Here is a 26,738-nt window from a genome sequence, read left to right as displayed (position 1 = left end):
AAAATACCATCACCCCCACCACTCCTCAACCACAATCATCATACCCCACCCTCATTACCACAATCACCACCGCCGCCACAATCAATGCAAGTTGGGTCCCTAGAAAAACACGAAGCAAAGTAGAGAAATCGGTCAAATATTGTTAGCGGACGAAGTGCCCCTTAATTATTGGATAGATTTTTACAAGGGGTTGAATAGGATGGGCGGGCGGGGGGGGGGAGTCATCGAGGGAGCTGGATAGGTAGAGGTTAGCGAGAGAGCTTGATTGGAGGGGGTCAGCGAGATAAGGAGCTTATAATTGAAAGGTTCTTGAAAGGAATGAACAATCAATACGAAGAAAAAGAAGAAGGAGAAAAGTAAGAGTGAAGACCTTTTTTTAAATCCCGAGAGGAAGCAGAAGATTAATAATTAATTTGATGGGTTATCAACTATAAATAAACATTGCCAAATTTACCTGTCATAAATTCTGAAAGGATTTCGAATTCCAGGTAGGACAGTGCGACATAAACCCCTCTCCCACCCCACCGAATCTTGTTAAGATAATAAAACGAGGAAAATATTCGTTCGTTTCAAGGATTTGTTAGGAAAAATAAAAAGGACAAACTGGAAAACAGTACAAAATGGTTTGTAAAATTTTCATCGTTGTTCCCTAGCAACAAGTCATCCCTGATCAAGGAGATATCTGACGAAAAAGACATTCCGCTGGTGACCATCATGTCTTTTATTCTGACACAGTCTGTCTTGGACTATATAGTATTCCCTTTTTTTTTTAAAGAAAGAGGTGGCGGTGATAGGGGAGGTGGAGGTGGATCTCCGTCGTTCGACGATAAAGATCTTCAACTGTTCGAGATCAACTGAATTATCTGCTCCTGAATTAACGCGTAAGTGGTTGAGTATACCCCAGACACGTATGACAGAACCGTACCGTTTGAATTCCGGGTACAATCCACCCAGCAGGCTTCTGTTCAGTTTCCTTCAAACCCAACTTCATTCACAAGGAATGGGTTGGTCCAAGGTTATAAGAAATGGTATTTGTCGAAGATGCGAAGCAACGGGATTGAACCAGGAACCTCGTGGTTATAAAGCGTACCTCTTAACCATTCGGCCCTACTGTGCCTACGTTAAAAGAACTTACACCACGCCCCGAAATTGCTGGCCTTGTATCAAGATCTGAAACTAATATTAAGCTGATGTTTAGAACACAACCATGAAATTGGGATCGAAGAATTAAAAGTCAAACTGAACACTTCCAGAGCAACTGAACACCCTACTACAAGATAACAAATCACTGGACACCTTTATCTCTGCTTGAGAAGCAGTCAATAAATGTACTGCTTTGCGGTTAGACGAACTTAAAACCTTGCAGATCTTTACTATCAGTTTTGAGAGGATATTTTTCTGAAGCATTTGATTCTTGAGGTCTCTGAAAGCTGTATTCTTCCGTCTTTTACTTTATATTGTCGTCTACTATTTTTCACTTTACATCAAAAAGTGTCGACTGTTATAGCATTTTTCACTCCAGCGTTCCCTTCAGCAAATACGTTAAACACACGCACACACATTCTCTCTCTCTCTCTCTCTCTGTGCCTTACCTTTCAACTACACCACTTCCCCCCTGCTCTAAACACGATCTATTTCTCTTCCTTTCTACCTCTTCCCTTCACTATTTAACCACACAATATAATAGCAATCCCTTTCCTCTCGCTCTCACCGCTAACACTCTTCTCCCTCTCTCTCTTTTTGCATTTACCTTCAACTAACTACGAGACAGCGTGACACATTTGGCCTTCGCGTAACAACAAAATGAAACACTTTTAATAATATTGGGCTTAGACTACCTTCCCTGATTAGTAGTAGCTGCTGATGACAGTCACAACTTCCTACAATTTTACAAGCTAACAATAATATTAGCCAACGAAATTAAAATATCAACAAAGTCTTTAGTGTTATGGTAAGAAAATTAATGAAGCCCATATTTATACATGTGGCTGTGTGGTTCCCAACAACATGGTTCCAGGTTCAGTCCCATTGCATGGCACCTTGGGCAAGTGTCTTCTATTATAGCCTTGGGCTGATCTAGGCCTTGTGAGTGGACTTGGTAGACGGAAACTGAAAGAAGCCCATCATATATATATATATATATATATATATATATATGTGTGTGTGTGTCTGTGTTTGTCTCCCCATCATCACTTGACAACCGATGCTGGTGTGCTTACATCCCTGTAACTAAGCGGTTCGACAACAGAGACTGATAGAATATGTACTAGTCTTCCAAAGAATAAGTTCTAGGGTTGATTTGTTCGAGTAAAGGTGGTGCTCCAGCATGGCCGCAGTCAAGACTGAAACAAATAAAAGAATACATATATATATAGGATGGACCATGTTGAGTCCAGTGCAGGACAAAGGCCTCAGCCTGTTCTCCCCCTCAACCATGGTCTGATGTGAAGGCAGTGACTTTGTGCTTGAGATCTCACTGGTTTGATAAGCCTACTCTGGCCCAGTGGCTCAACATGGTTTGACAGATGGGTGCAGCTTTCATACTCATACCCAGTAGTTGTTAAGTCGATTACATCAACCCCCAGTACTCAACTGGTACTTTATTTTACTGACCCTGAAAGGATGAAAGGCAAAGTCACCCTCAGCAGAATTTGAACTCAGAGCATAAGGACAGATGACATACTACTAAGCAGGTCGCCCAGCATGCTAACAACTCTGCCAATTTGCTGCCTTATATATGTTGAGAGGGGGGGGAGGGAGAGAGAGAAAGAGAGAGTTTATGCCTTCCTGTCTTGATATTGTATGATTGTTGTAAATGAATGTCATGTCCAATATTCTGCAAAAACATGTCTGGCCACGAGGAAATATTAATTTGCTTGGAAACAAATGAAGGTTGGTAACAGGAAAGGCATCTGACCATAGAAAATTTGCCTCATACAAGCATGGAGAACTGGATCAAAAAATGGAAGAAAACAATGAGGATAATGAAGTAGGATCCATTGAAATCCCACATTTTATAACTGGTATTCTTTTAATGCATAAATCGTATAACACTGTTTCATTAAGTTAAAATTTTCAATCCTCCTTTGTTTTATTCCATAGTAAAGGTGATTAAGAGGGTAAATCCAGGCAGAATCCTCATTATTTAACATCTGCTTTCCATGCTGTTATGGGGTGGATGAGAAGTTTTCTCCCAGAAGTGGGATATGAAGCTAAAAGCTTTCAGTGATACAGACTCAACAAAATAAGCTAAAAAGATAACAAGATTAAGAATCCAAATAAATATTTTATTTACAAAAGCACTAATATTCTATTAAACAAATAGCTTTTTATCAATTTCGTCGTAAACCTATCAACGTAGCATCAGCTTCCAGCAACGTCACGTGTTTTACGGAACCCAGGAATGCAGCAGACATCTCGAAGTCATTCAGTATCAATTTTACTTGAGTGCCACGACGGTATTCACTGGAAATGCAAAAAGAAAACATTTTTAATTTATAAAAAATATAAACATAAAAATAAGTATATGGTATATTATAAATAAATAAAAGACAGATAGACAGGTAGGTAGATAATAAAAAAATGAGCATCATCATCGTTGAATGTCAGTTTTCCATGCTGGCATGGGTTGGACGGTTCGACTGGGGTCTGGGAAGCCAGGAGGCTGCACCAAGCTTAAGTCTGATCTGGCAGTGTTTCTACAGCTGGATGCCCTTCCTAATGCCAACCACTCCGAGAGTGTAGTGAGTGCTTTTTACATGCCACTGGCATGGAAGCCAGTCAAGGTGACGCTGGCATCAACCACATTCAGATGGTGCTTTTTACGCGCCACCAGCAAAGGGATCACAACTACAATTTCCATTTGATTTTGATATTGATGTTGATGTTGATGTACTTGACTCAATAGGTCTCCTCAAGCACAGCATGTCGCCCAACAATCCAAGGTACTTTTTGAGTGGGCTGGGGCTGGTTATGCGACACTGGTGTAGGTTACAGCTGTGGAACTCACTTTATTTGCCAGGTCTTCTCAATCACAGCATATCTCTAGAGGTCTCGGTCTTTTGTCATTGCCTCAGTGAAGCCCAATATATAATTGAAAGATTCTGTGGAAAAACATCATAAATTTACAAAGGGAACATGAACTTTATGGCTGATGTTCTTATTTTCAAGAAAGAAATGTCCAAGTAACCTTTATAAATATCAAGCCATTCCTACAGATTAAAAGTGAGGCTATAATACTGGCCTTGGGTAAGAATACAGTAGTGCATGTTGTATGGAAATGGTAAGTAAACAAAACAACCCAATGGTATTTCTTGACAGACAAGCAGGACTTTAGATATTAGAGATGTTGAGGAATAGTTAGTTGCGATGGTGTCAGCTATTAAGAGTAGCAGAGCAAGTAAAGGCAGAGCCAAGAAGAGTTGAGAGGAAAGAGGGAAGTCAGACATCAGGGTATCAAACATCACAGGTGAGATGATGTTAAGCATCGAGATAAGTGGTGAGGTTCTTAATAACAACCCCCCCCAAAAAAAAGACAAAAAAGTGGGGGAGGCAAAGGTTCAATACTAAGAGTTTTGATTGCATTTATAATACTGGTTTCAAATCTTGACACAAGGCCAGCAATTTCGGGGGTGGGGGAGTGACAAGACCAAAGTACTGGGCATCACAAGAGGTCAGTAGGTTTAGGGTCATTTGCTTAACCACCAAAACAGTAGACGTTACTCCAAGGAAGGGAAAACCGTGGGTTGGGTAGTTACCAAAGTTAACAAATTTTAGGGTCAGATAAACATAATCGTTTAAGCATAAATACAGCAAGAGAAATTTTAAATATCAAATAATAATAATAATAATAATAATAAATGCTGTTCTAATTACAAAAGACTACATGAAGTCTTTAAATTTCAACTTTTCATTGCTACAAATTACCCAAATTGAGCAATTTCTTTTTTTTTTTTTTAATTTTTTTTTTTTTTTTTTATATTATTATTATTATTATTATTATTATTATTATTATTATTATTATTATTATTATTATTATTATTATTTTATGTTTGACTTTTGTTTTGCATTTGTACAAGTTGGATCCAAGTCTCACCCAGAGACCTCAAGAGACAACAAGTTAGAAGTTCATGTAGGTGTTATGCCTAGGGTACCATATATTTGGATTTGTACAGTTTTGTTCAAGTGAATGTTTAAGAAACCATAAGAAAATTATGTTTGCTTTAAAATTTGAGATCACATAGACAGTATTTTACGTAGGATATGGGCAGTTCCCATGAGCACTATCTTTTGGACTTCAGCCATTTTGGGGTTTCCTGGTATCTGAGCTAGGTAGTAATCAGCCCGTTTCGCTGTCATTCCCAGGGCACCTATGACAATAGGTATTGTTTTCGTCTTCAGATTCCACATTTTGCTAATTTCTATTTCAAGATCTTTATATTTGCTCAGTTTTTTTTTTTTTTATTATTATTATTATTATTATTATTATTATTATTATTATTATTATTATTATTATTATTATTATTATTATTAAGGTGGCAAGTTGGTAGAATCATTAGCACACTGGGCGAAATGCTTAGCGGTATTATGTCTGTCTTTACGTTCTGAGTTCAAATTCTGCTGAGGTCGACTTTGCCTTTCATCCTTTCAGGGTCAAAAAATTTGTACCAGTTATGCACTGGGGTAGATGTAATTGACTTAATTTCTTCCTCCAAATTTGAGGCCTTGTGCTTCCAGTAGAAAGGATTATTATTATTATTATTATTTTGGCACAAGGCCAGCAATTTCAGAGGGAGAATGCACCATATGAATGTGGCTGATGTCAGTACCGCCTGACTGGCTCCCTTGCCGATGGCATGTAAAAAGCACCATTTGAGCGTGGTCATTGCCAGTGCCGCCTGACTGGCTCCCTTGCTGGTGGCACATAAAAGGCACCCACTACACTCTGGAAGTGGTTGGCGTTAGGAAGAGCCTCCAGCTGTAGAAACCTTGCCAGACCAGACTGGAGCCTGGTGCAGCCTCCTGGTTTGTCAGTCTTCAGTCAAACCGTCCAACCCATGCCAGCATGGAAAGCGGACGCCAAACAAAGACGATGATGATGATGATGAAGTAACTCAAATACATTCACCCCAGAACTTGACTTATTTGAACCGTAGGAACATAGTTGCAGGAGTGGCTGTGTGGTAAGAAGCTTGCTTACCAGCCACATGGTTCCAGGGTTCAGTCCTACTGCATGGAACCTTGGGCACGTGTCTTCTGCTATAGTCTTGGGCAGACTAAGGCCTTGTGAGTGGATTTGGTAGGCGGAAACTGAAAGAAGTCAGTCGTATATATATATATATGTAATAATAATAATAATATTAGGGACAAAATCCAAATTACAATAATATATTTATCTTATGATATTTACTTTACTTTATATTATACTTATTTATTGTGCTTTTAAATATTAATTTTTCTATATGTGATAGTGAATTTTCATCGATGAGTTCTTGAAACTTGGTTATTTTCCCTAAAACTATATATTTTATATATATATATATATATATATATATATATATTCTTCGTAAGCCTAGTACTTATTCTATCGGTCTTTGTTGTCGAACCGCTAAGTTACGGGGACGTAAACAAACAAACATCGGTTGTCAAGCGATGGTGGGGTGGACAAACAGACACAAACATCTACATATATATATCATGATGATGATGATATATGTATATATGTAGATGTTTGTGTTTGTACCCCCACCATCGCTTGACAACCTGTGTTAGTATGTTTACGTCCCCGTAACTTAGAGACCGATAAAATAAGTACTAGGCTTACGAAGAATAAGTCCCGGGGTCGATTTGTTCGACTAAAGCCAGTGTTCCAACATGGCCGCAGTCACATGACTAAAACAAGTAAAAGAATAACAAGAGGAAAATGCCAGTGAACATTTAGTCTGCTTTGCTAACAATTCAACCAGAAAAGAAAAAAAAAAGGTATTTTTGGTGAGAGAAACAAGAAATCGTTGCTCGATACTCACTGAGGTCGAAGATGGGGTCTTTTACAAACACAATGAAATTTACCACCAAAGTCGATATAAAGGTCATTATCTTGAACTTCGATGATTTTACCAAGTACAACACGTCCAGAAGGATCACCCAGCTGAAACAGTTTGGAATTCCGAAGCAAAGTAGCAAAGCATGTATCATCACCAGGTTGTTCTTTTTCGGCTTCAATTTCGTCCGGTTTTTTTTCCCAAAGTTCCACGGCCTTCACAAACTTAGTAAGAGTTGATTCCATCGATGCCTTCTTTCCTGGAACATCCTTTTCATCTGAGGAAGAGTCTGAATACTGTTTATATAAAAAGGACAGGGAATTAGGACGCACATTCCATCGAACAGTGCGTAAGTTGGAAGCAAACTTACTGACAATGGAAGCTGCCATTTTGTGTAACACTTCAACGTTTATTACAAGTGATATTGTATGGATGGATGATAGTGCAATAATTATTCGTGGCTAGAAAATAGTAGGCACAAACCAAATAATTGATTCCATCGCCTTATATCACTTGTATTTATTGAGAAGGTTTGATGGGAGAGTCATTTACGCGTCAGATTAAATGACTTACGCTATTTGTTCTGTTTCTTTGCTGAGATCAGATTCCGTCAAGGTTGGCTTCTCCTCTCATCCTTTCGGGGTCGATAAACAAAGAATTGATTCAATCAACTTTATTCATCTCCTCACTTTTTCTGACCTTGTACTCGTGTTGTGTTTGTAGTTATTTCATTAAATTTAATTCGATGAAACCTAAAATAAAGTTCAACTCAGAATTTGAACAAAATATATTTTATTCATTTAATCAGTTTAAACGTCCGTGCAAAGAAGATAAGCCATGACAAAGTAAGGAAGGTACATAGTGACCTTTGTCTTTGAGAAGAACCTGAAACAATGAAGGACATACAGATCAAGAACATAACTGCAGACGCATGCCACCACCATAACCACCACCACCAACAACAACAACAACTTTGTCTCTTGATAAGTTTCTGAAAAATTATTTTTAACGAAATTTCCCGGTGGTTCATTTTAGATAATGTAAGATTATTAGGATTATATCGAAATTTATTGTGAAAAAATTTTTCGTAGTGGGAGAGGAGTTTCAGATAATTTACATGGATTATTTTGGACAACTCATTTTGTTTCTTTATAACTTACTGAAAACTGAATATTTTTAGATAGAATTTTCCACAAATACGTCTCAGACAGTGTAGATTACGATTGTGTCGGAGTTTGATGTGAAAAAATAATTTGGGAAAGGGTTAGATAATCCACAGATCTCGACTTTGTTTCCTCATACGCTTTGATGAGGTGTGTGAATTATCCACCCCATCACCAATTATTTTCTTTCTTCCCATCAAATTCTGGCATCATCGTAATCTACGCCATCTGAAACATAATTGTTGAAAATTTTTTCAAAAAATATCTATTTTTCAGAAAATTGTGAGGAAACAAAGTCGATGCGAGGTGGGGGGGGGGGCTCACATCTGTAGTTATGACCTAACAAAGAACAGTTAAATGTTTCTCATAAAGCTTTTAGTAGCTTCTATGAACTGTCCTCTACTAGTCTGCTAATATCAATAATATTGGTTCTATTGATTAGATATGATATACCTACGAGGGGTACTGAAAAGTTCTTGGTTTTAAAGGTGTCGCAAAAGGCCTGGCTGGAAGCCCAACCTTGCGAGTTCGTTTACATGGCTTAGAAAAACTGAAAGACCGCTGCAGTAAGTGGGTGAACCCGAGGAGGGATTGTGTTGAATAAAATCATAATTAGCTGATCCTCCTTCTGTATTTTCTTTTATCCAAAGCCATGAAGTTTTCAGTTCTCCTCGTAGGGTAATTAATGCTATGCATGGTGGGGGTTGTAACACCAATTCTCTTTCTCAGAACATTAAGCAGATTGAGCAAAATGAAAAGTGTTATTCTGTGTTAATTACTGGACAAATTGATGGCCATATTGTGCATTGTATCCAGTTTCGAATATTTGCAAGCATTAATAGTCACTAATAGAAGTGGTGAGCAAGTTATACTCGATTAGAAGCGTCCATTACCCCTCCTTGGAACCTCCTCTTCTGGGTTTGATACTAATGAGGCTATCATAGGTTCTGTTGCTACCTTTCTAAATGTTTATTTGGGAAAATTTAAACTTAAAGTAGCAAAAACTGAGTTACTTTCTGCTGTTTCAAGCAGGCCTATGACAAAGCATATTCCAACCGTGACCTTCTTCCTAAATTCATGGATATTAGGAAAGCCTAGTGAATGAGTCCTTTTTTTAAAGGTAGAGTGTTTTTTGAGGAAGATTTGGTTGCTATTTCTAGCAGTTTGTTTTTATAAAACATTAAAGAGAGATTTATCTTGTTTTTTCGAAGACCACCGAGAACCCTACCCCACCCCACAAAAAATTATGAAGTGCTCAAAGCTGGTACAAGTGCTATGAATGATGTAGCATATCCTGAGTGAGTCAGGTTTATGGGAAGCCATCCTAAAGTCAAGCTAAACTCATGGCAATATTCGACCTCCGCTCAACAAATTAATGAAACACTCGTCATTTCAAGAATAGTGCCCCTACTTATTACTGAATAAAAAATGAAAGAAAACTACGACGGCTGCTTCAGCTACTTTGATATCAGAAGCTTGTAAATATGTTCTTGATGACAGCTATTTTCATTAATAGAATCGAAAAAAATTTAAATCAAAAAAATTCAGTCTCAAATTAAATTCAATGAAAATTGAAATCGAAAAAATAAAAAGAATGAAATTTTGTATGTACTTTATTCATTTATTTTTTTAAATTCAATTTATTGCCCGACATTATTTTACGAAAATATCTTTCTTCGTATTATCACTCTGAAATTTCGAAAAGATAAAAAATAATAATATATTTTTGTTTACTACTTGTGTTAATAATTAATATTATTTTCGTCTTGTTTCTAAAACTAGTTTGTAAGCAGAAAAAGAATTTTTAGCGTGTATAGGTCTCCATAGAAAAGGTTCTGCTCGTTTTTCTCTCCCACAATGTAAAATTTGTTTCTGTTCAATAAAAATTCTGTTTACAAACAAATCGACCAATGAAAACCTTCGTTACAATTCATTCAGTGACTAACCACATTTTTCCAACACGTTTTCAGCGAATTTTAACTTTTCTGTCGGCGAAAATGACTGAAATTTCAGGATTTTCAAAATTATTTGAATTTATGACGTTAGTTGGACAATTGAAGGTAAATTTTTCTCTGAAATTTATTTATTACAATCATTAAATACAATTTCTTTCATTTTTTATTTCGGACGATGAAGAAATTGTTGGTTAAAAACCCTTTTTAAATAATACATTAAGGGTTGTCAGATAAATTCCTTCTTTTTTATCCAAATTTGTTTTAATTCTTTCCAATGTTTGAATTAATAAATCATAGTGTTTTCTACTGATTTTTTTTTTTTTTTTTTGTAACTTTATTCTTCCTTCTAGAATTCGAGTAAATTTTGCCTTTCTTCACCACACGACGATGAAAAATGCAAACAGAAAAACACAAAACGTATTTTTTAAAGAAACTAGATTTGTCAGTTTAATGTAATTCATCTTAATACAATTCTTCACATAATTTATGGCAAGTATTTACTACAAAAGAAAAAAATTAGAGATATAAGACAATATCCGGTAAAAAGCACGACTTACATATTTAATGAAACTTCAGGAATGTGATTTTTTTTTTTTTTATCTAAAATTTCGGAGGAATTTTTGGAATATCCAACCCTTCAAAAGGCAAGGAATTTGGTGTTTTTTCGCCCTTCATTTCGGTATTTCTGTGTTTCATACAACGGGAATTACTATTCTCAATTTTTTTTTCTCACAAAAATTTTCAGTTATTTTTTTTATATATATTTTTTGCCCCCCAAATTCCGGTAATTTTTCATATTAACACCCGCACGATCTTCGCTAGGGTTTTAGGGTTTGGGTAAGGGAATTCCGTCCGTAACCCTAACCTTAAAACCCTAACACCCTAGTGAAGATCGTGCGGGTGTTAATCTGAAAAATTACCCAAATTCCTCTCTTTTTTTCCTTCCTCGTGATGGGAACTTCACCGAAATTTCTATCCGTATAAATGACTAAAACATGTTACAAAGCGATGAGAACTAATGTATTTATTTGCTTGTGATATTTATGTACTTTAATTAAACTGGATGATGTAAAACTTTGGGAATGCATCCGTTAAATAATGCCAGGCCATCATTGAACCATAATTATGTTGTCAACATCCTGTTTTGTCTTTGTTAATATTAATTTTGAATAAATGTTTGTGTGCGACATAAGTGCAGACGTGAACCACCCCATCCAAATTTGTTTCTTCATAACTTTATTTTAAAAAATAAGATATTTTTTTTTCTAATGGAATTTTCCACGGATACGTTTGAGATGATCTGGATTATAATTATGTCGGAATTTAATGGTCGGATGATTCATGCGTCTCGACTTGGTTTCTTCGCACGTTTGGATGCGTGTGAATTATCCCCCCCTTTTTCCTCCCCACCATCACATTGTGACATAATCACAATCTACACCATATAAAGAAATAAAGTCGACGAGCAACAGGCATATATATCTGTATTTAATATTCCATAGCTGCGTGGTTAACAAGCCTGTGTCCCAACTATGTGGTCTCTGGTTCAGTCTCATTGCACTGCGCTTCGGGCAAATGTCTTCTACCACAGGCCTATCTGCTGCATCAAGAGACTGAGAGCTGAAGTTTCCACAAATTGTTGCCTCAACATCACTTAGGTCAGACGGTTAAACTAAAGCGTTTGACCCGAGCAAAAAAACAAAAGAAAAAGAGTGTAATAGGTGTAAAACAACTTGCTCTGAATGAATATGAAAAAAAAAAATGTGCGGACGGGGTTGGGGGCATAGGTATACTTCTTGCAGAGAAATATGTTGATAAGGTAATCGAGGTAGTCAGAGTCTGTGATAGAATACTTAGGATTAGATTGGTGGTGCAACATGGGTTAGCAGCCATTATCTCAGCCTATGCCCCTCAGCCGGGGCTACCTGGTGAACAGAAAGACCAATTTTATGACACCCTCTTGCAGACTACCTCGTCAACGAATGACAAGGACCTTCTCTTTGTAGCTGGTGACTTCAGTGGGCATGTTCGACAACATGCAGGGGGCATGCATGGAGGCTATGGTTTTGGTTCCCACAATGAGGAGGAAACCAGGCTGCTGGAGTTCTGCGATGCAAATGATGTTATGGTTTATAATACTAACTTCAGGAAACCTGATGGACACCTATTCACCTACCGATCTGGTGAACACACCTGGTCAAATTGATTACATCCTCACTGGTAAACGGGAAAGATGGCTACTTATAAATGCCAAAACCTTCCCAGGTGAAGAATGCACCCCACAACATAGATTAGTAGTTAGTGACTTCAGGATCAGGGCTAAATGGATGCCCAGAAGATGGCCAGTATGGAGGAGAAGGGTCTGGAAGCTTAAGGATCCTGCAAATGGACAGAGATTTAGAGACGTATTACTTGAAGCTTTTGATGAAATGGAGGGGATATAGCATCACATGATGTGGAAGACAACTGGAGGTTTCTACAGGACATTCTGTTCAGGGCCACTGACCAGATCTCTGGATGGTGCAAAGTCCCCTCTCAACCCAAGGTAACATGGTGGTGGAACAATGTAGTTGACAGGGCCATTAGGGAAAAGAAACAGGCTTGGAAAGACTGGAAGAACGGTGGTAGCAGGGAATTGTATCAGAACGCCAGAAGGGAAGCTAGGAGACAGGTTTATTTAGCCAGAAGGGAAGAAGCAGATACGAAAAAAATTGCTAATGTTCTGCGTCATGAGGACCAAAGACTTGAGGTGTTTCGGGTTGCAAGACAGTGTGTGAGAGGGAATCCTAATGTCATAGGAGAGAAATGTGTCTGCATGGATAATGGCTCACTTGCATTTAACGAGACTGCAAGGAGAGAGACTTGGAGATGTCACTATGAAAGATTGCTAAATGAAGAGAATGAATGGGAGAAAGAGAGTCTGCCGAATGCCAACCCAACAGAGAGACCAGCTATCCGAATTGACAGTACTTTGGTAGATAAAGCAATTAAGGGTATGAAGACAGAGACAACCCCCGACCCATCACAAATCACTGCAGAGATGCTTAAAATATCTGGCAGTGTTGGCTATAGCCTAATCACCCGTATAGTTAAACAGGTGATACACGAAGGAGTCATACCCAGTGACTGGTGTAGCAGCACCATAGTCAACTGCTACAAAGGTAAAGGTGATGCTTTAGATACGAATAATTACAGAGGTATCAAGTTGTTGGATCAGGTAATGAAAGTCACAGAGAGGGTCATAGCCCAACTAATTAGGGAGAGAGACAGTTTAGATGAGATGCAGTTTGGGTTTGTGCCAGGGAAAAGCACCACTGATGCTATATTTCTGGTAACACAGCTGCAGGAGAAATACCTAGCCAAAGATAAACCTCTGTACCTGGCTTTTGTTGACATGGAGAAAGCCTTTGATAGGGTCCCCCAATCCCTTATCTGGTGGTCAATGAGGAAACTAGGGATAGAAGAATGGTTAGTGAGAGATGTACAAGCCATGTACAGGGATGCAGTCAGTAAGGTAAGGGTTGACAACGAGTACAGTGAAGAATTCCAGGTAGAGGTAGGGGTCCCCCAAGAATCAGTCCTCAGCCCTCTCCTGTTCATCATAGTTCTCCAGGCAATAACAGACGAATTCAAGACAGGAGGCCTTGGGAGCTCCTCTATGCTGATGACCTTGCTCTAATAGTTGAGTCACTATCAGAACTAGAGGAGAATTTTCAGGTGTGGAAGCAAGGTCTAGAATCGAAGGGCCTTAGAATCAACCTAGCAAAAACCAAAGTCTTAAGTAAGAAGGCAGACAAACCACAAATCCCTTCAGGTAGATGACCCTGCTCAATCTGTAGAAAAGGCATAGGTAGAAACTCCATAAGATGTACCTGGTGGAAGCTATGGACACATAGAAGGTACAGCAATATCAAAGGAAAGCTAACTAGGAAGATAGTTTTTGTGTGTGGCAAATGCTCAGGGGCAATAAACACTGAAAATGTGCAGAAAACAGCTTCCATCACATTCCAGGGGGAAAAACTAGACGTAGTTGATAGCTTCTGTAACCTAGGTGACAAAGTCAGTAGCAGGGGTGGATGCTCTGAAAGTGTAGCTGCTAGAATAAGAATAGCCTGGGCCAAGTTCAGAGAGCACCTACCTCTGCTGGTGACAAAGGCCTCTCACTCAGAGTAAAAGGTAGACTGTAATGACACATGTGTGCGAACAGCCATGCTACGCAGCAGTGAAACATGGGCCGTGACTGCTGAGGACATGTGTAAGCTCGCAAGGAATGAAGCCAGTATGCTCCGCTGGATGTGTAATGTCAGTGTGCATACTAGACAGTATAAGTGCCCTGAGAGAATATAAATAAATATGGAATTTTGATGGAAGATTTTATGCATAGAGAAGTATCAATGTCTTATTGTGGAAAGGGTAAACCCAGAAAGACATGGGACAAAGCAGTGGGAAAATGATTTTCGGATGCTGGGCCTCACTGAGGAAATGACAAGGGACTGGGACATGTGGCAATTTACTGTACTTGCTAAGACACGTCAAGCTAAGTAAAATCGCTCTCTTGTCCTTTCAGGTGTCTGTGCCACATGAAAAGCACCCATGCCAGTGGCATGCAAAGGGCACCCAGGATGCTCTGTTAAGTGGCTGACATTAGAAAGGGCATACAGCCATAGAAACCATGCCACAACAAACAATGGAAGTCTGGATAGCTCCATGTCAAAGCATCCAACCCATGCCAGCATGGAAAGCAGATGTTAAATGATGATGATAACTTTAAAATGGAAATTTTGTATCAATCTGCTTAAGGTAATCATCATCATCATCGTTTAACGTCTGTTTTCCATGTTGGCATGGGTTGGACGGTTTGACTGGGGACTAGCAAGCCAGGAGGTCGCACCAAGCTCCAATCTGATCTGGCAATGTTTCTACAGCTGGATGCCCTTCCTAACGCTAACCACTCCGAGAGTGTAGTGGGTGCTTTTCATGTGCCACCAGCACGGGAGCCAGTCAGGCAGCACTGACATTGGCCACGTTTGGATGGTACTTTTTACATGCCACTGGCACAGGAGCTAGTCGGGGGGGGGGGGAGCTAAGTATATATATATATATATATATATATATATATATAAAATACAAAAATGGGACAAGAACGCAAAACATCCAGACAATTAGGTGATACAAAGAAAACGAGGATGGGTCATTCAGGGTTTTCTTTCCTCAGTTGAGTTCCAGATTATCTTTGCAATTTCGGCTGGTTATTCTCGATATTGCTCCAATCTGGCCAGCCCCAAGGGAAAACTAAGCTAAGAGCATTAGATTCCTTGGAAGAAAGCAGCGAATGTATACGAAAACAAGGACAGGAAAAAAATGGAGAAGTGGTACACAAATACAGATGACAGGACATTAACAACAGGTGTCTTTTGACTAAGGACAAATTAAATTAAGCTGGCGTGTGTGGAAGTGAAGCCTTACGGCAGGGACATAGGATTTGACAGGCATGGGAAGGAACATATATATATATATATATATATATATATACATATATATATATATATATATCGGTGGACATTTTATGTCTTTATGAGTGTGTACATACATTTTATTAGTGTCTACATACATTATTTTTTTCTCTCTTTTTTTCACAATTCCCAGCGTATAAGAAGAACAGGATGGATTCGAAAAAATGTCAGTGACCCTGAAAGTGTTTCTGATCATATGTATCGGATGGCTGTGCTGGCATTTTTGACTGATCCTTCACTTGGTCTTGACAGAGAAAGGTAAATAACTTGGGCAGTAAGGTAAAGAGACATTACCTTTTTCTATTACACACACACACACACACACAAATCTCTCTTGTGATATTTGCCAACTTTATGGAATTTTTTATAGATGAACTGGCCAAATATCTGAGAGTTGTAAATAAGATTTCTATGTTTTAAATGGTTTGATCTATAGAAAGAGACCATGTGTAAGGCCTTCATAGGTAGTCTGAACCATTGAGATTAACACAGATAATGTTCTTCTGGGACAGTTAAAGAAAAACCCGCACAGGCAAGGAATTCCTGGAGACTAGGAATTTGGCGTTTCAGAGTGATGGTGGTACCAGAATAACCAGCTCCAAGAAACGGTCAAAGAGAGAAGACAGCGCAGTTGTGAGCCAGAAGGTTGAAATGTGCTAGTAAGCAACTTGATGCCAATCTGTTGGCTGGCTTTTATTTTTTTGTTATGAAGTCTCAGAGGTCTATGTGCAGCAACATTGCTCCCTGATATGGGGTCAGTACTTCATTGAAAGTTACTAGTTTTGTTGGGGGTTAAAGCCAGTCTTTGTGATGTATCTTAGCTTGGTTGAGGATGTACAAGTATACTGATGGAAGGTGGGGTGACTGTTGACATCTCTGAGGATCAAACATTTTGTAATACTTACATTGTATTGTGTTTTGATTGGGTTCACCAAAGACCATCATCATGTGTCTGTGTTCATAGTACCAGACTGAATAACGGTGACATATAGCGAATAGGAATGTTTTGTTACTCTTCTTTTCGAAATAAAGGTACCTAGTTCCAATGCAGTCTGGTATTATGTACACATCCACGTACAGGACCGAATGACAGAGATGAAACCAGTGATCAAACCAAAGTATTCTGTAGATTGGAGTAAAGATTATTGGCCAACATAACATGGCAGTCCTGGTTTAGGATGAATGTTGCTGTAATTTAGCCCCAGAAGACATCGTCTCCAGCTAGCTATACAACACGATCTGTATCCTTATATTTTCAAACAAGGGAATCTAGCACCCCCACTCAGCTTAAAACAATATCTGTGTATTGCAATTTCCAGGCTATTTCCCTTCATCAGCACAATAATTGTTCAGCAAGAGGTGGCGCTGTAGATATTAAAAATGAGGTTAATAGTTTTGAAGGACATTTATGTGTGTTTTTACATCTGTGCTTGGACTTTTGGACAGTACAGCTGTTAGTCACGGCCAGTGGACAGAATCAGTAATAAAGCTCACTGATGTTATTGGATACATTTATATGAAACTGATTGGATTTCTGTTGCTTCCTTATGACAAGATAATCGTCCTGTTTGTACTCAGGTAAAAGGATCCAATGTGAGACAAAAGACACCCTACTGCAAATAGGTACAATTAATGGGCAAAATATTTGGTTACAAACTGACAGGTCTTCAATTGTTTTGTTGCATTTCTACCATAAAAATGAAACCATTATTATTTGTTGCACAGTAGAGTCTACCTCTTAACTAAGTCCAATCTGACCAATAACCAAAGGTTCTAGTTTGTCAAAAATGGTGACAGACCTTTCTGTATTTATAATTCTTGGTTTAGGATGAGGCATCATCATCATTGTTTAACATCCGCTTTCCATGCTTGAATGGTGCTTTTTACATGCCACCGGCACAGGTGCCAATCAGGCAGTACTGTCATCAGCCATGTCAGCGATTTTGATTTCACTTGCCTCAACAGGTCTTCGCAAGCGCAGTTTATTGCCCAATGATTGAAGAGTACTCTTAAATGGGCTGGTTATGCAACACTGGCATAGGCCACAGCTAGTCTCACTTGGCTTGCTGGGTCTTCTCAAGCACAGCATATCTCCAAAGGTCTCAATAACTTGTCATCGGTGAGGCCCAACATTTGAAGGTCATGCTTCACCACCTCATCCCAGGTCTTCCACGGGTTCCCTCTACTGCTAGGGTGTAACACTTCTTCACACATCCATACACAACACATGACCATACCAGCACAGTCATCTCTTTTGCACACCACATCTGATGCTTCTTATGTCCAACTTTTCTCTCAGGGTGCTCATGCACATTGACATTACACATACAGCGGAGCATACTGGCTTCATTCCTTGAAAGCTTACACATGTCATGGCTCATGTTTCACTGCCATGTAGCATGGCTGTTTGCACACATGCTTCATACAGTCTACCTTTTACTCTGAGCAAGAGGCCCTTTGTCACTCTCAGAGCATCCACCCCCGCTACTGACTTGGTCCCCTAGGTAACGGAAGCTATCAATTACGTCTAGTTTTTCCCCCTGGAAAGTGACGGAAGTTGTTTTCTGCACATTTTCAGTGTTTATTGCCCCTGAGCATTTGCCACACACAAAAACTATCTTCCTAGTTAGCTTTCCTTTGATATTGCAGCACCTTTTATGTGTCCATAGCTTACACCAGGTACATCTTATGGAGTTTCTACCTATGCCTTTTCTACAGATTGAGCAGGGCCATCTTATGGTTTGTCTGCCTTCCTACTTAAGACTTTGGTTTTTGCTCTATTGGGCCCTTCCATTCTAGACCTTGCTTCCACACCTTAAACTTCTTCTCTAGTTCAGGTAGTGATTCAGCTATTAGAGCAAGGTCATCAGCATAGAGGAGCTCCCAGGAGAAACCTGTCTTGAATTCCTCTGTTATTGCCTGGAGGACTATGATGAACAAGCGGAATCTGAGGTCTGATCTTTGGGGGACCTCTACCCCTACCCGGAATTCTTCACTGTACTCATTGTCAGCCCTCACCTTACTGACAGCATCCCTGTATATGGCTTGTACAGCGCTCACTAACCATTCTTCTATCCCTAGTTTCCTCATTGACCACCAGATAAGGGAACGGGGGACCCTGTCAAAGGCTTTCTCCATGTCAACGAAAGCCAGGTACAGAGGTTTATCTTTGGCTAGATATTTCTCCTGCAGCTGTCTTACCGGAAATATAGCATCAGTGGTGCTTATCCCTGGCACAAACCCAAACTGCATCTCGTCTAGACTGACTCTCTCCCTAATTAGTTGGGCTATGACCCTCTCCGTAACTTTCATTACCTGATCCAACAACATGATATCTCTGTAATTATTTGTATCTAATGCATCACCTTTACCCTTGTAACAGTTGACTATGGGGGTGTTACACCAGTCATTGGGTATGACTCCTTCATGTATCACCTGATTGACTATATGGGTGAATAGACTATAACTGACACACCAGATATTTTAAGCATCTCTGCTATGATCCATGATGGGCCAGGGTGGGTGGCTTTTCCCTTCTGCTGCTTGTAAATAGTTAATTTCTGTTATTCTTGATTTTCTTCTGGAGTAGAAAAGTAATAATTCAATGTAAAATATGAACCAGGGAAGGAACATTTGAATCCAGTTAAAGTTAAGTTTTGTGTATTGCAGGGATTTAGGAAAAGCCCCACCAACACCCCCCACCCTTCTTCATCTGTATGAATCTAAAATAAAACAAAGTGAAGGATCAAATCTAATTAACTCTTGTGATAACAACACACCCAAGACTGTCCTGGTTTATCACAATCGTCATTGTTTAACATCCATTTTCCATGCTGGCATGGGTTGGACAGTTTGACAGGAGTTGGCCAGCCAGAAAGCTACCCAAACTCCAGTTATCAGTTCTATGATTTTAACTGCCAAACACCGACTTAATGATGAAAATTAATTAAATGAAATGAATTTCATGTATTTCAACAGAAATATGATACCGAAAGGGTTTAAAAAGTATTGTGTATTGTTGTTTCTTTTTACTGTTATATGTAGATTTAAGTTTTGATGTCTTTATTTCTCTGTGCTACATGTTAGGATAGTTCTGCTGCTCTGCAAAACCTTTTTAAATATTTCGACATGGCAGAATAATTCCACTACACAACAGCATCCTTTTAAGTCTATGTGGTAAAATAATATTTCTGCTGCACAGCACTATTTTGTTGAATATTTTGTCCGGTTTGTCTTAGCTCTAAATGGTTCATGCTCGTTTACAGCCATCACATGATGTCAAGACAAGATTACACAATCATTTATACATCTAAATTTATAAATATATGTACATACACACACACGACAGGTTTCTTCCAATTTCTGTCTTGCAAATCCACTTACAAGGCTTCTGTTGAACCAGAGCCACAATAGAAGATACTTGCCTAAGGTGCCATGCAGTGGGACTGAACCCAAGACCACATGGTTGGGAGCCGTGCTGCTTAACCGTACAGCCACACCCGGTCTGTCTAAAATTGATGAATCTGGGTAACATTTGAAGAAATTTCTGTTCAGTTTATTATTTCTCAAAAAATTGTGATTTCTGTAATTAGTGTGAAAAAAAAAAACTACGCTTGTGTAGAAAATGTCTTTAAAATTGGAAAGAGGTAGTTTGAACCAAAAAGAACCCTAATCCTGATTAGATGGAATGGCCAGATCTGGAACGCCTTTGATCATAGATTCCCTTAATCAGGGCTGATCTGGGACTTAAACAATAACAACAACTATCCATTAATCACTTTGTTGTTTTAATTAATTTTTCTGCTCACATCATTGTTCTTTGTTTGTTTTCAGGTGTATTAAGCTGTCACTGGTCCATGACTTAGCAGAGAGCATTGTGGGGGATCTTGCTCCCTCTGACAATGTTAGCAAACCAGAGAAACGGCGTCGAGAAGAAGTAGGTGCATTCACTTTCTGTTTTGTCGTCTATCTTTTACTTATTTGACTGTGGCCATGCTGGGGCACTGCTTTAGTCAAACAAATCAATCCTCTGGAATTATTTTTTTTCTTTAAGGTTGGTACCTATTCTGTCAGTCTCTCTTGCTGAGCCGTTAAGTCACGGGTACATAAGCAAACCAGTCCTGGTCATCGAGCAGTGGTGGGAGACACATACACAAAAACACGTACACACACATACATATGTATACAACGGGCTTCTTTCAGTTTCCATCTACCAAATCCACTCACAAGGCCTTAGTAGGAGAGACTAATCCAAGGTGCCATGTCGTGAGACTGAACCCGGAATGTTACCTCACAGCCATGCCTTGTTATATTTGTAGAATATACAGAGAAATGGGTTGCAGAGTTAAAACATTGTACAAAATAATTTGCAGTATTTGGGTAACATCCTGTTATGTTTCTACATAAAGTCCTTTCGTCCCCATGTGTTTAACAATATGCTTAGTTACGTTATTTACATTTGACAGATAGTTGTCCTCATCTTGTTTGTTGTTAACACAATGTTTCAGCTGATATACTCTCCAGGGTCAGGGCTAAATGGATGCCCAGAAGACGGATGAGAACCCAGGTTTGAAATTTCCCCAAGACACCTGATGAAGGCTGGAGGGTATATCAGCCGAAACGTGTTAACAACAAAACAAGATGAGGACAAATATCCGTCAAATGTAAATAATATACATAATTCCTCATCTCTTAAATATAGAGCTGTAAAATGCTTAGTTTAAGTGCTGGAATTGATATACTCAGCAATGCTGCTCCCTTAGAATGTATCACCTTTGTTAGAATGCATTGTTGTTGTTGTTATGGTGATGAGCTGGCAAAATTCTAAGCAGCATTTCATCCGTCTTTACATTCTGAATTCAAATTCCAATGAGGTCAACCTATTTTATTGATCCCAAACAGATGAAAAGCTAAGTACCAGTTGTACGCTGAGGTTGATGTAAACTTAACCCATTCTGCGAAATCGTTGGCCTTGTGCCAGCAATTTGAAACCCGTGTGATAGAAAGTAATTTGGATTATCTTTTTAATCTGTTAATCTCAATGTTATTGTTTGAAATTATTCTCAGTACCAGTATCTTTTGTCTTTCATTTATATGTTTCTCTATTTGCAGACTGCCATGAATCTGATCAAAGATATGGTTGGTGGTGCTGTGGGACAAGAATTTTTCCAGCTTTGGCAGGTTTGTAATTTCATATTTGCCTTTCATACTTTTAGGATCAATATAAATAGGTACTACTCAAATACTGGAGCCAATGCAATTAGCTAAACCTCCCCTCCCCCCTCTCTCTCTAAAATTCCTGACCCCGCACCATAATTTGTAACCATTAGTAGTAGTAGTAGGAGGAGGATAGCAGAATTGTGGAAGCAGCAATATACTAAAGGAGGGTAATTAGCCCCATTCTTCTACATCCTGAGTGAAAATCCTGCTTTAGCTACCTTTACCATTGATCTGCGGTTGGTTGAATAAATACCAGTCAATTTTACAGGAACATCTCTGTATCTTGTTTGAGTGAATCCTTTAAAACTAAGTGTAAGTGCTATCATCATTTTATGTCTTCTTTGTTCCATGCTGGCATGGGTTGGATGGATTGACAGGCTCTGATGAGTCCAAAGACTGCATCTTGCTTCAATAGTTGCTCTGGTATGGTGCCTATAGCTTGATGCCCTCTCTAATGCCAACCATTTTGTAGCATAGATTGGCAGCTTTCTTCTTCCATGGTACCAGCACGAGTGAAGTTGCCAGGGCCATGCAGCCTGCAAGACTAAGATCTCTTTGGACTGAATAGGGCTCCAGGAGTGACAAAAGCAGCTTTATGCTAGAGAAGGGATCAGAATAGAACTAATTTCTTGCTGTTGAGGTGCTACATGTCTGCTTATAGAAGCGAGGGTGTCAGAGTGGACCCACAAGATATGAAGTGAGTGGGGACAGCAGAACAGGGAAGTGTGTAGAGAGAGAGAGGTTAGAAATGCTCACCTCTTGGCTGATAAAACCATAATTTATTCAGTCACAAGCTGTATCATCTTTGGTCTCTTGTTTCCAGTTGAACTGAGTTTCCTTTGTTTTCGATGTCTCTTTATATAGGAGTATGAAAATGTATCAAGCAAAGAGGCTGAATATGTTAAAGATCTGGACAAATTTGAAATGGTCCTGCAAGCTTATGAATATGAACAACTTGATCGAAAACCAAAATCTCTTCAAGACTTTTTTGATAGCACTAAAGGTAAGGACAAAAAACTCTTTTCCTTCTGTCCACTTGTGTTAATACTCATCATAACCTAGTCTTGGGATACGTATCTTTGCTTTCTTGATCGAAGCAAGAGTTAAACATTATCACTTCACCTTTCATAATCAGAGAGTAACCATTTGACATCAATGCTCAAACAGATCAGCTGGAGTTTACTGAGGAAGATTTTCTACAAGTTGACCCCTTTTCTGTTGCCAGCCCTTGTTTCCAATCAAGGTAATATTTCCTTGTGGAATTACATGTTTTCCACAGAGAACTGGGAATGAGCAACATTACTTGTATGCTGATGTGGTGCTTCTGTACAACCATGACATGATGCGAAGACAAGGCTGTGCATGAACACACAGTCAGCCCAATGCTATAGAAGACACTTGCCCAGGATGCCATGCAGTGGGAGTGAACCCTAGACCACATGGTTGGGAAGCAAGCTTCTTAACCACACAGTCACATCCGCTAACCTTTCCTGAGTGGATCAGGAATTTATTTCGTTTTTGGATTTGGTTTGCAAGATTCTTTATGTGAGTTCATATGTTGAAGCATATTCTGTTGTGTCTGGAGAGAGTCCTTCTCTTTTGGTGCCTTATCATTTAACACACTCACCAGTAAAGTTTCCACCCATGTATTTTTCTAAAATTTTTGTTGCATCTTGCAACCTTTTCAATAGATGTTGAATCTGTCCGTTATTGAAGCTGCATTCTTTTTGTTTGTTTGTGCGCATGTATGTGGGTCAGTGTGTGTGTGCATACACATGTAAGTATGCATGCATGTGTGTGTGCATATATGTATGTGTGTACGTATGTATGCTGCTTGCATATTCATGTTTGTGTGTGCGTATGTGTGCTTATCTATCCATCTGTATGTCTATCTGTTTACATTCATATCCATATGCCTACATACATGTGCATATTCACATGTACACACTCACATCTATCTACATAACAGCCCACAAACTATTCTACACTACTTGTGGGTATGGTGGTATGATATCTACTATTTATATTTCCTATTCAGTACTGGGGATATTTCATTTATGAGGACATACTCCCGTATTTGTCTGAGTGCTGGGTCTTTTGGGTGCTTGGATAAAATGCGGATGTCAAGTTGACCCAAGTTGCCTCCATGTTGGTCCTTGGCATGTTGGTAGAGTATGGAGGACTGTTTTTTGTCGTCATATTGTCTCAGATGTTCATTTAGTCATTCCGCAATGCTCCTAGATGTCTCCCTTATGTATGTCATGTTCATGTCTTTACAAGCACCTTCTATGCATCTTATGCTGTAAACTATATTTCTAGTTAATGCCATGCAGTTATCGTTGATGCATATGGTATTCTCAAAGGGGTAAGTCCTGCATAGTTGTGATCTGACAGTTCCCTGGCTTTTCAACAATCTGAATATTGAGTTTGGTCCCCACCACGTGTTCACCTTGTTTGCTTTGTCACAAGTTCTTTGCATCCTATTCCATTCTTTGTTTCTATATCTAGGGCAGGTACCACTGGTCTCATTACATATAATGTTATCTAATTTCTTTCTAGCCCCACCCCTCTCCCCTGTATACTCGAACCCTGTCTTTCTGATCATATCCAGAGAACTGCATGTGGTGCATGAAGTTCTGTACATGTTTCTTTGTTTCATAGGGTTCGCATAGTGGGGACACGTTATTCATTATCCTAACTAGGTCTGCTATCAGTATGTTGGTTTTCATGTTGCGTGACAAAGCTGAATTTTTGTGAACAACATATTTTGAATCTATGGGTTTCATGTAATAGGAGTGGAGGAGCTGCACTCTGTTGTTCAGAGTCTCTAACCAAAGTGCAGTGTCAAGGACGAGAAGTCTATTGTTGAGATGCCTACTGGGGTAATCTACAGTTACCTTGATACTTTGGTGGATGGAGTTAGCTACATACTGGATGCTCCTCTCAGTTTCTACATTACCGTTACTAGAATTGGTCTTAACTATGATATTAATGTCATCTGCATACCTACAATAGAATAGAAGAGTTGTGGACTGTTCTGCTAAGGATTGCTTAAGTTTTCTGTCCCACCAGGTTATGAAGAGGCCAGCCACATCTCCAGCTACACCAATGGCTGCAACTTGAACCTGCATGTATAGTTTCTTGTTAAACTTTACTATGTGGTTCTTACGCTAGCCCCTATTGCATGTACAATCATTCCTTTCACCTGATTGTTGTTCTCAGGGTCTTGGTGGGGCAGAATCTACTGAGATCATGGTCGTCTAAATACTCACTCGTAGCTTAGTCTAAGGAGGAGGCCCAGTTCCCTCATGTTGACCTCGCACAACTCTACTTCACTCTTACAAATTATCTCAATGCAATTTCTCCACAGCAAAATCCATACACACACACACAAGGAGACAGAGAAACACAAACACGGCCACACAAACTTGAATATGCAGGCAGAATACATACACACACACAAACAAACAAAAAGAATGCAGCTTCACTAACAGATAGTCAACAACTATTGAATAGGTTGCCATACAACGAAAAATTTTAGAAAAATGCATGGGTGGAAATTTTACCAGTGATTGTGTTAAATCATAAGGCACTAAAAGAGAATGACCCTCCCCAGACACAACAGGAATTTATTCTTACAGCTAATTGTACTATTCACTCTAGATTTGAACTTGTGACAAAGTAGATCACTATTCTATGCACCTCACCATTTTGTTTCTCTACCTGTGCATTCTTTTCTCAAATAACTTTAGCAACCATGCTAACCTTTTTGATTGATGTTTGACCTTTTTTTTTTGTCAACCATATTTTGGCTGAAATGCATTGCCTTTGTTTCAATTAATTTTGGAAATAGTGAAATAACTTTGTCATTGATCTGGTATTTGGTGCATAAACTTGGAATTTTGGTGGAAGGTTTTAATTTAGATCACTTTAAAACAAGGCATTTGTATGTTTGTATCATGGAACCAGGGTCAATCCCAGGTCAATATTAAAAGAATTAAAAATATATTTTGTTTATAATCTTGCAGGTCACTTCACAACTAAACAGGTTCAAAAGTGGATGAGTGAGCTGGAAAAAATCCGAGAGAACTCCTAGTCAGTATGTAGGAATATATTTATTAAAATGAAGAAAAAGGCTTCAAGTTTTTTTGTTATTTCTTTTTATTGTTGATTTCAGAAAATTTTTAATAAACATTTTATTTTTAAGAATATTTCTTTCCTTAAGTTATTTGCATGGCATACTTGCGGAAGGCCTGACCAGTGATAGTACTGGGTGGTCACGTCAGTATTGAGTCCTTCTAGTGAAAGGTGTTTTTAATGCTGCTTCTTCAGTCATGACCACCTATCAATACTGATCATGTCTAGATAGACACACTCCATGGTGTCCAGCAGGTCATTCAGGGACATCTTATTGATCGTTTAACGTCCGTTTTTCCATGCTAGCATGCAACCAGGGTCTGTGAAGCCAGGAGGCTGCACCAGGCTCCAGTCTGATCTGGCAGTGTTTCCCTTCTTAACGCCAACCATTCTGTGAGTGTAGTGGGTGCTTTTTACGTGCCACCGGCACAGGGGCCAGAGGAGGCTAGCAATGGCCATCAGTTGGTTTTATAGGCAGCACTGGAATCGGCCATGTTCAGATGGTGCTTTTTACATGCCACTGACATGGGTATCACAGTTGTGAAATTATACAGGCTGTCCACAAAGTCTGGGTACCTGGAGTAAATAAAATCATAATATAAACAATTAAATATAAGAAATAATAATTTCCTAAAGTATATGTTAATCCCCATGTACCCAGACTTTGTGGACACCCTGTATTTGTATGTAAGCATATATGCATAAGTGTGT

At 39.0% G+C, this 26,738-nt stretch overlaps 2 protein-coding genes and 1 long non-coding RNA gene across 13 annotated transcripts in view; 1 reads left to right on the top strand and 2 right to left on the bottom strand.

Moving 5' to 3' along the window:
* Positions 1 to 3,266: 3,266 nt before the first annotated feature.
* Positions 3,267 to 7,497, bottom strand: LOC106867345 (small ribosomal subunit protein bS1m). The gene is made up of 2 exons (XM_014912194.3): positions 7,026 to 7,497; positions 3,267 to 3,465 (listed from the first exon to the last, which is right to left on the bottom strand). Exons 1-2 carry the CDS (start codon positions 7,427 to 7,429, stop codon positions 3,333 to 3,335), a joined length of 537 nt encoding a protein of 178 aa, XP_014767680.2. The 5' UTR covers positions 7,430 to 7,497; the 3' UTR covers positions 3,267 to 3,332.
* Positions 7,498 to 10,102: 2,605 nt separating this feature from the next.
* On the top strand, positions 10,103 to 26,099 carry LOC106867346 (5'-deoxynucleotidase HDDC2). Of its 2 annotated transcripts, none has more exons than XM_014912195.3 (6): positions 10,103 to 10,263; positions 15,805 to 15,929; positions 20,505 to 20,607; positions 21,783 to 21,851; positions 22,755 to 22,893; positions 25,919 to 26,099. In XM_014912195.3, the coding sequence occupies exons 1-6, from the start codon at positions 10,114 to 10,116 to the stop codon at positions 25,984 to 25,986; spliced, it is 654 nt and encodes a 217-aa protein (XP_014767681.2). In that variant the 5' UTR covers positions 10,103 to 10,113; the 3' UTR covers positions 25,987 to 26,099. The 2 variants fall into 2 exon arrangements, with proteins under 2 accessions (XP_014767681.2, XP_089204608.1); XM_089348482.1 differs by lacking the exon at positions 10,103 to 10,263 and adding an exon at positions 10,593 to 10,802.
* The window catches only part of LOC106867352 (uncharacterized), a 47,204-nt gene continuing 46,425 nt past the window's right edge, over positions 25,960 to 26,738 (bottom strand). For all 10 annotated transcript variants that reach the window (XR_016240955.1, XR_016240960.1, XR_016240958.1 and 7 more), the window contains one exon: positions 25,960 to 26,603. This is a non-coding gene — a long non-coding RNA (uncharacterized LOC106867352). The remainder of the gene's footprint in view (positions 26,604 to 26,738) is intronic.

Source organism: Octopus bimaculoides, chromosome 3 (genome assembly GCF_046866305.1).
Source record: "Octopus bimaculoides isolate indiv1 chromosome 3, ASM4686630v1, whole genome shotgun sequence".
NCBI lineage: Eukaryota > Metazoa > Mollusca > Cephalopoda > Octopoda > Octopodidae > Octopus > Octopus bimaculoides.
Note: the sequence above shows the minus strand (reverse complement) of the source record. Positions and strands in the feature narration are given on the sequence as shown.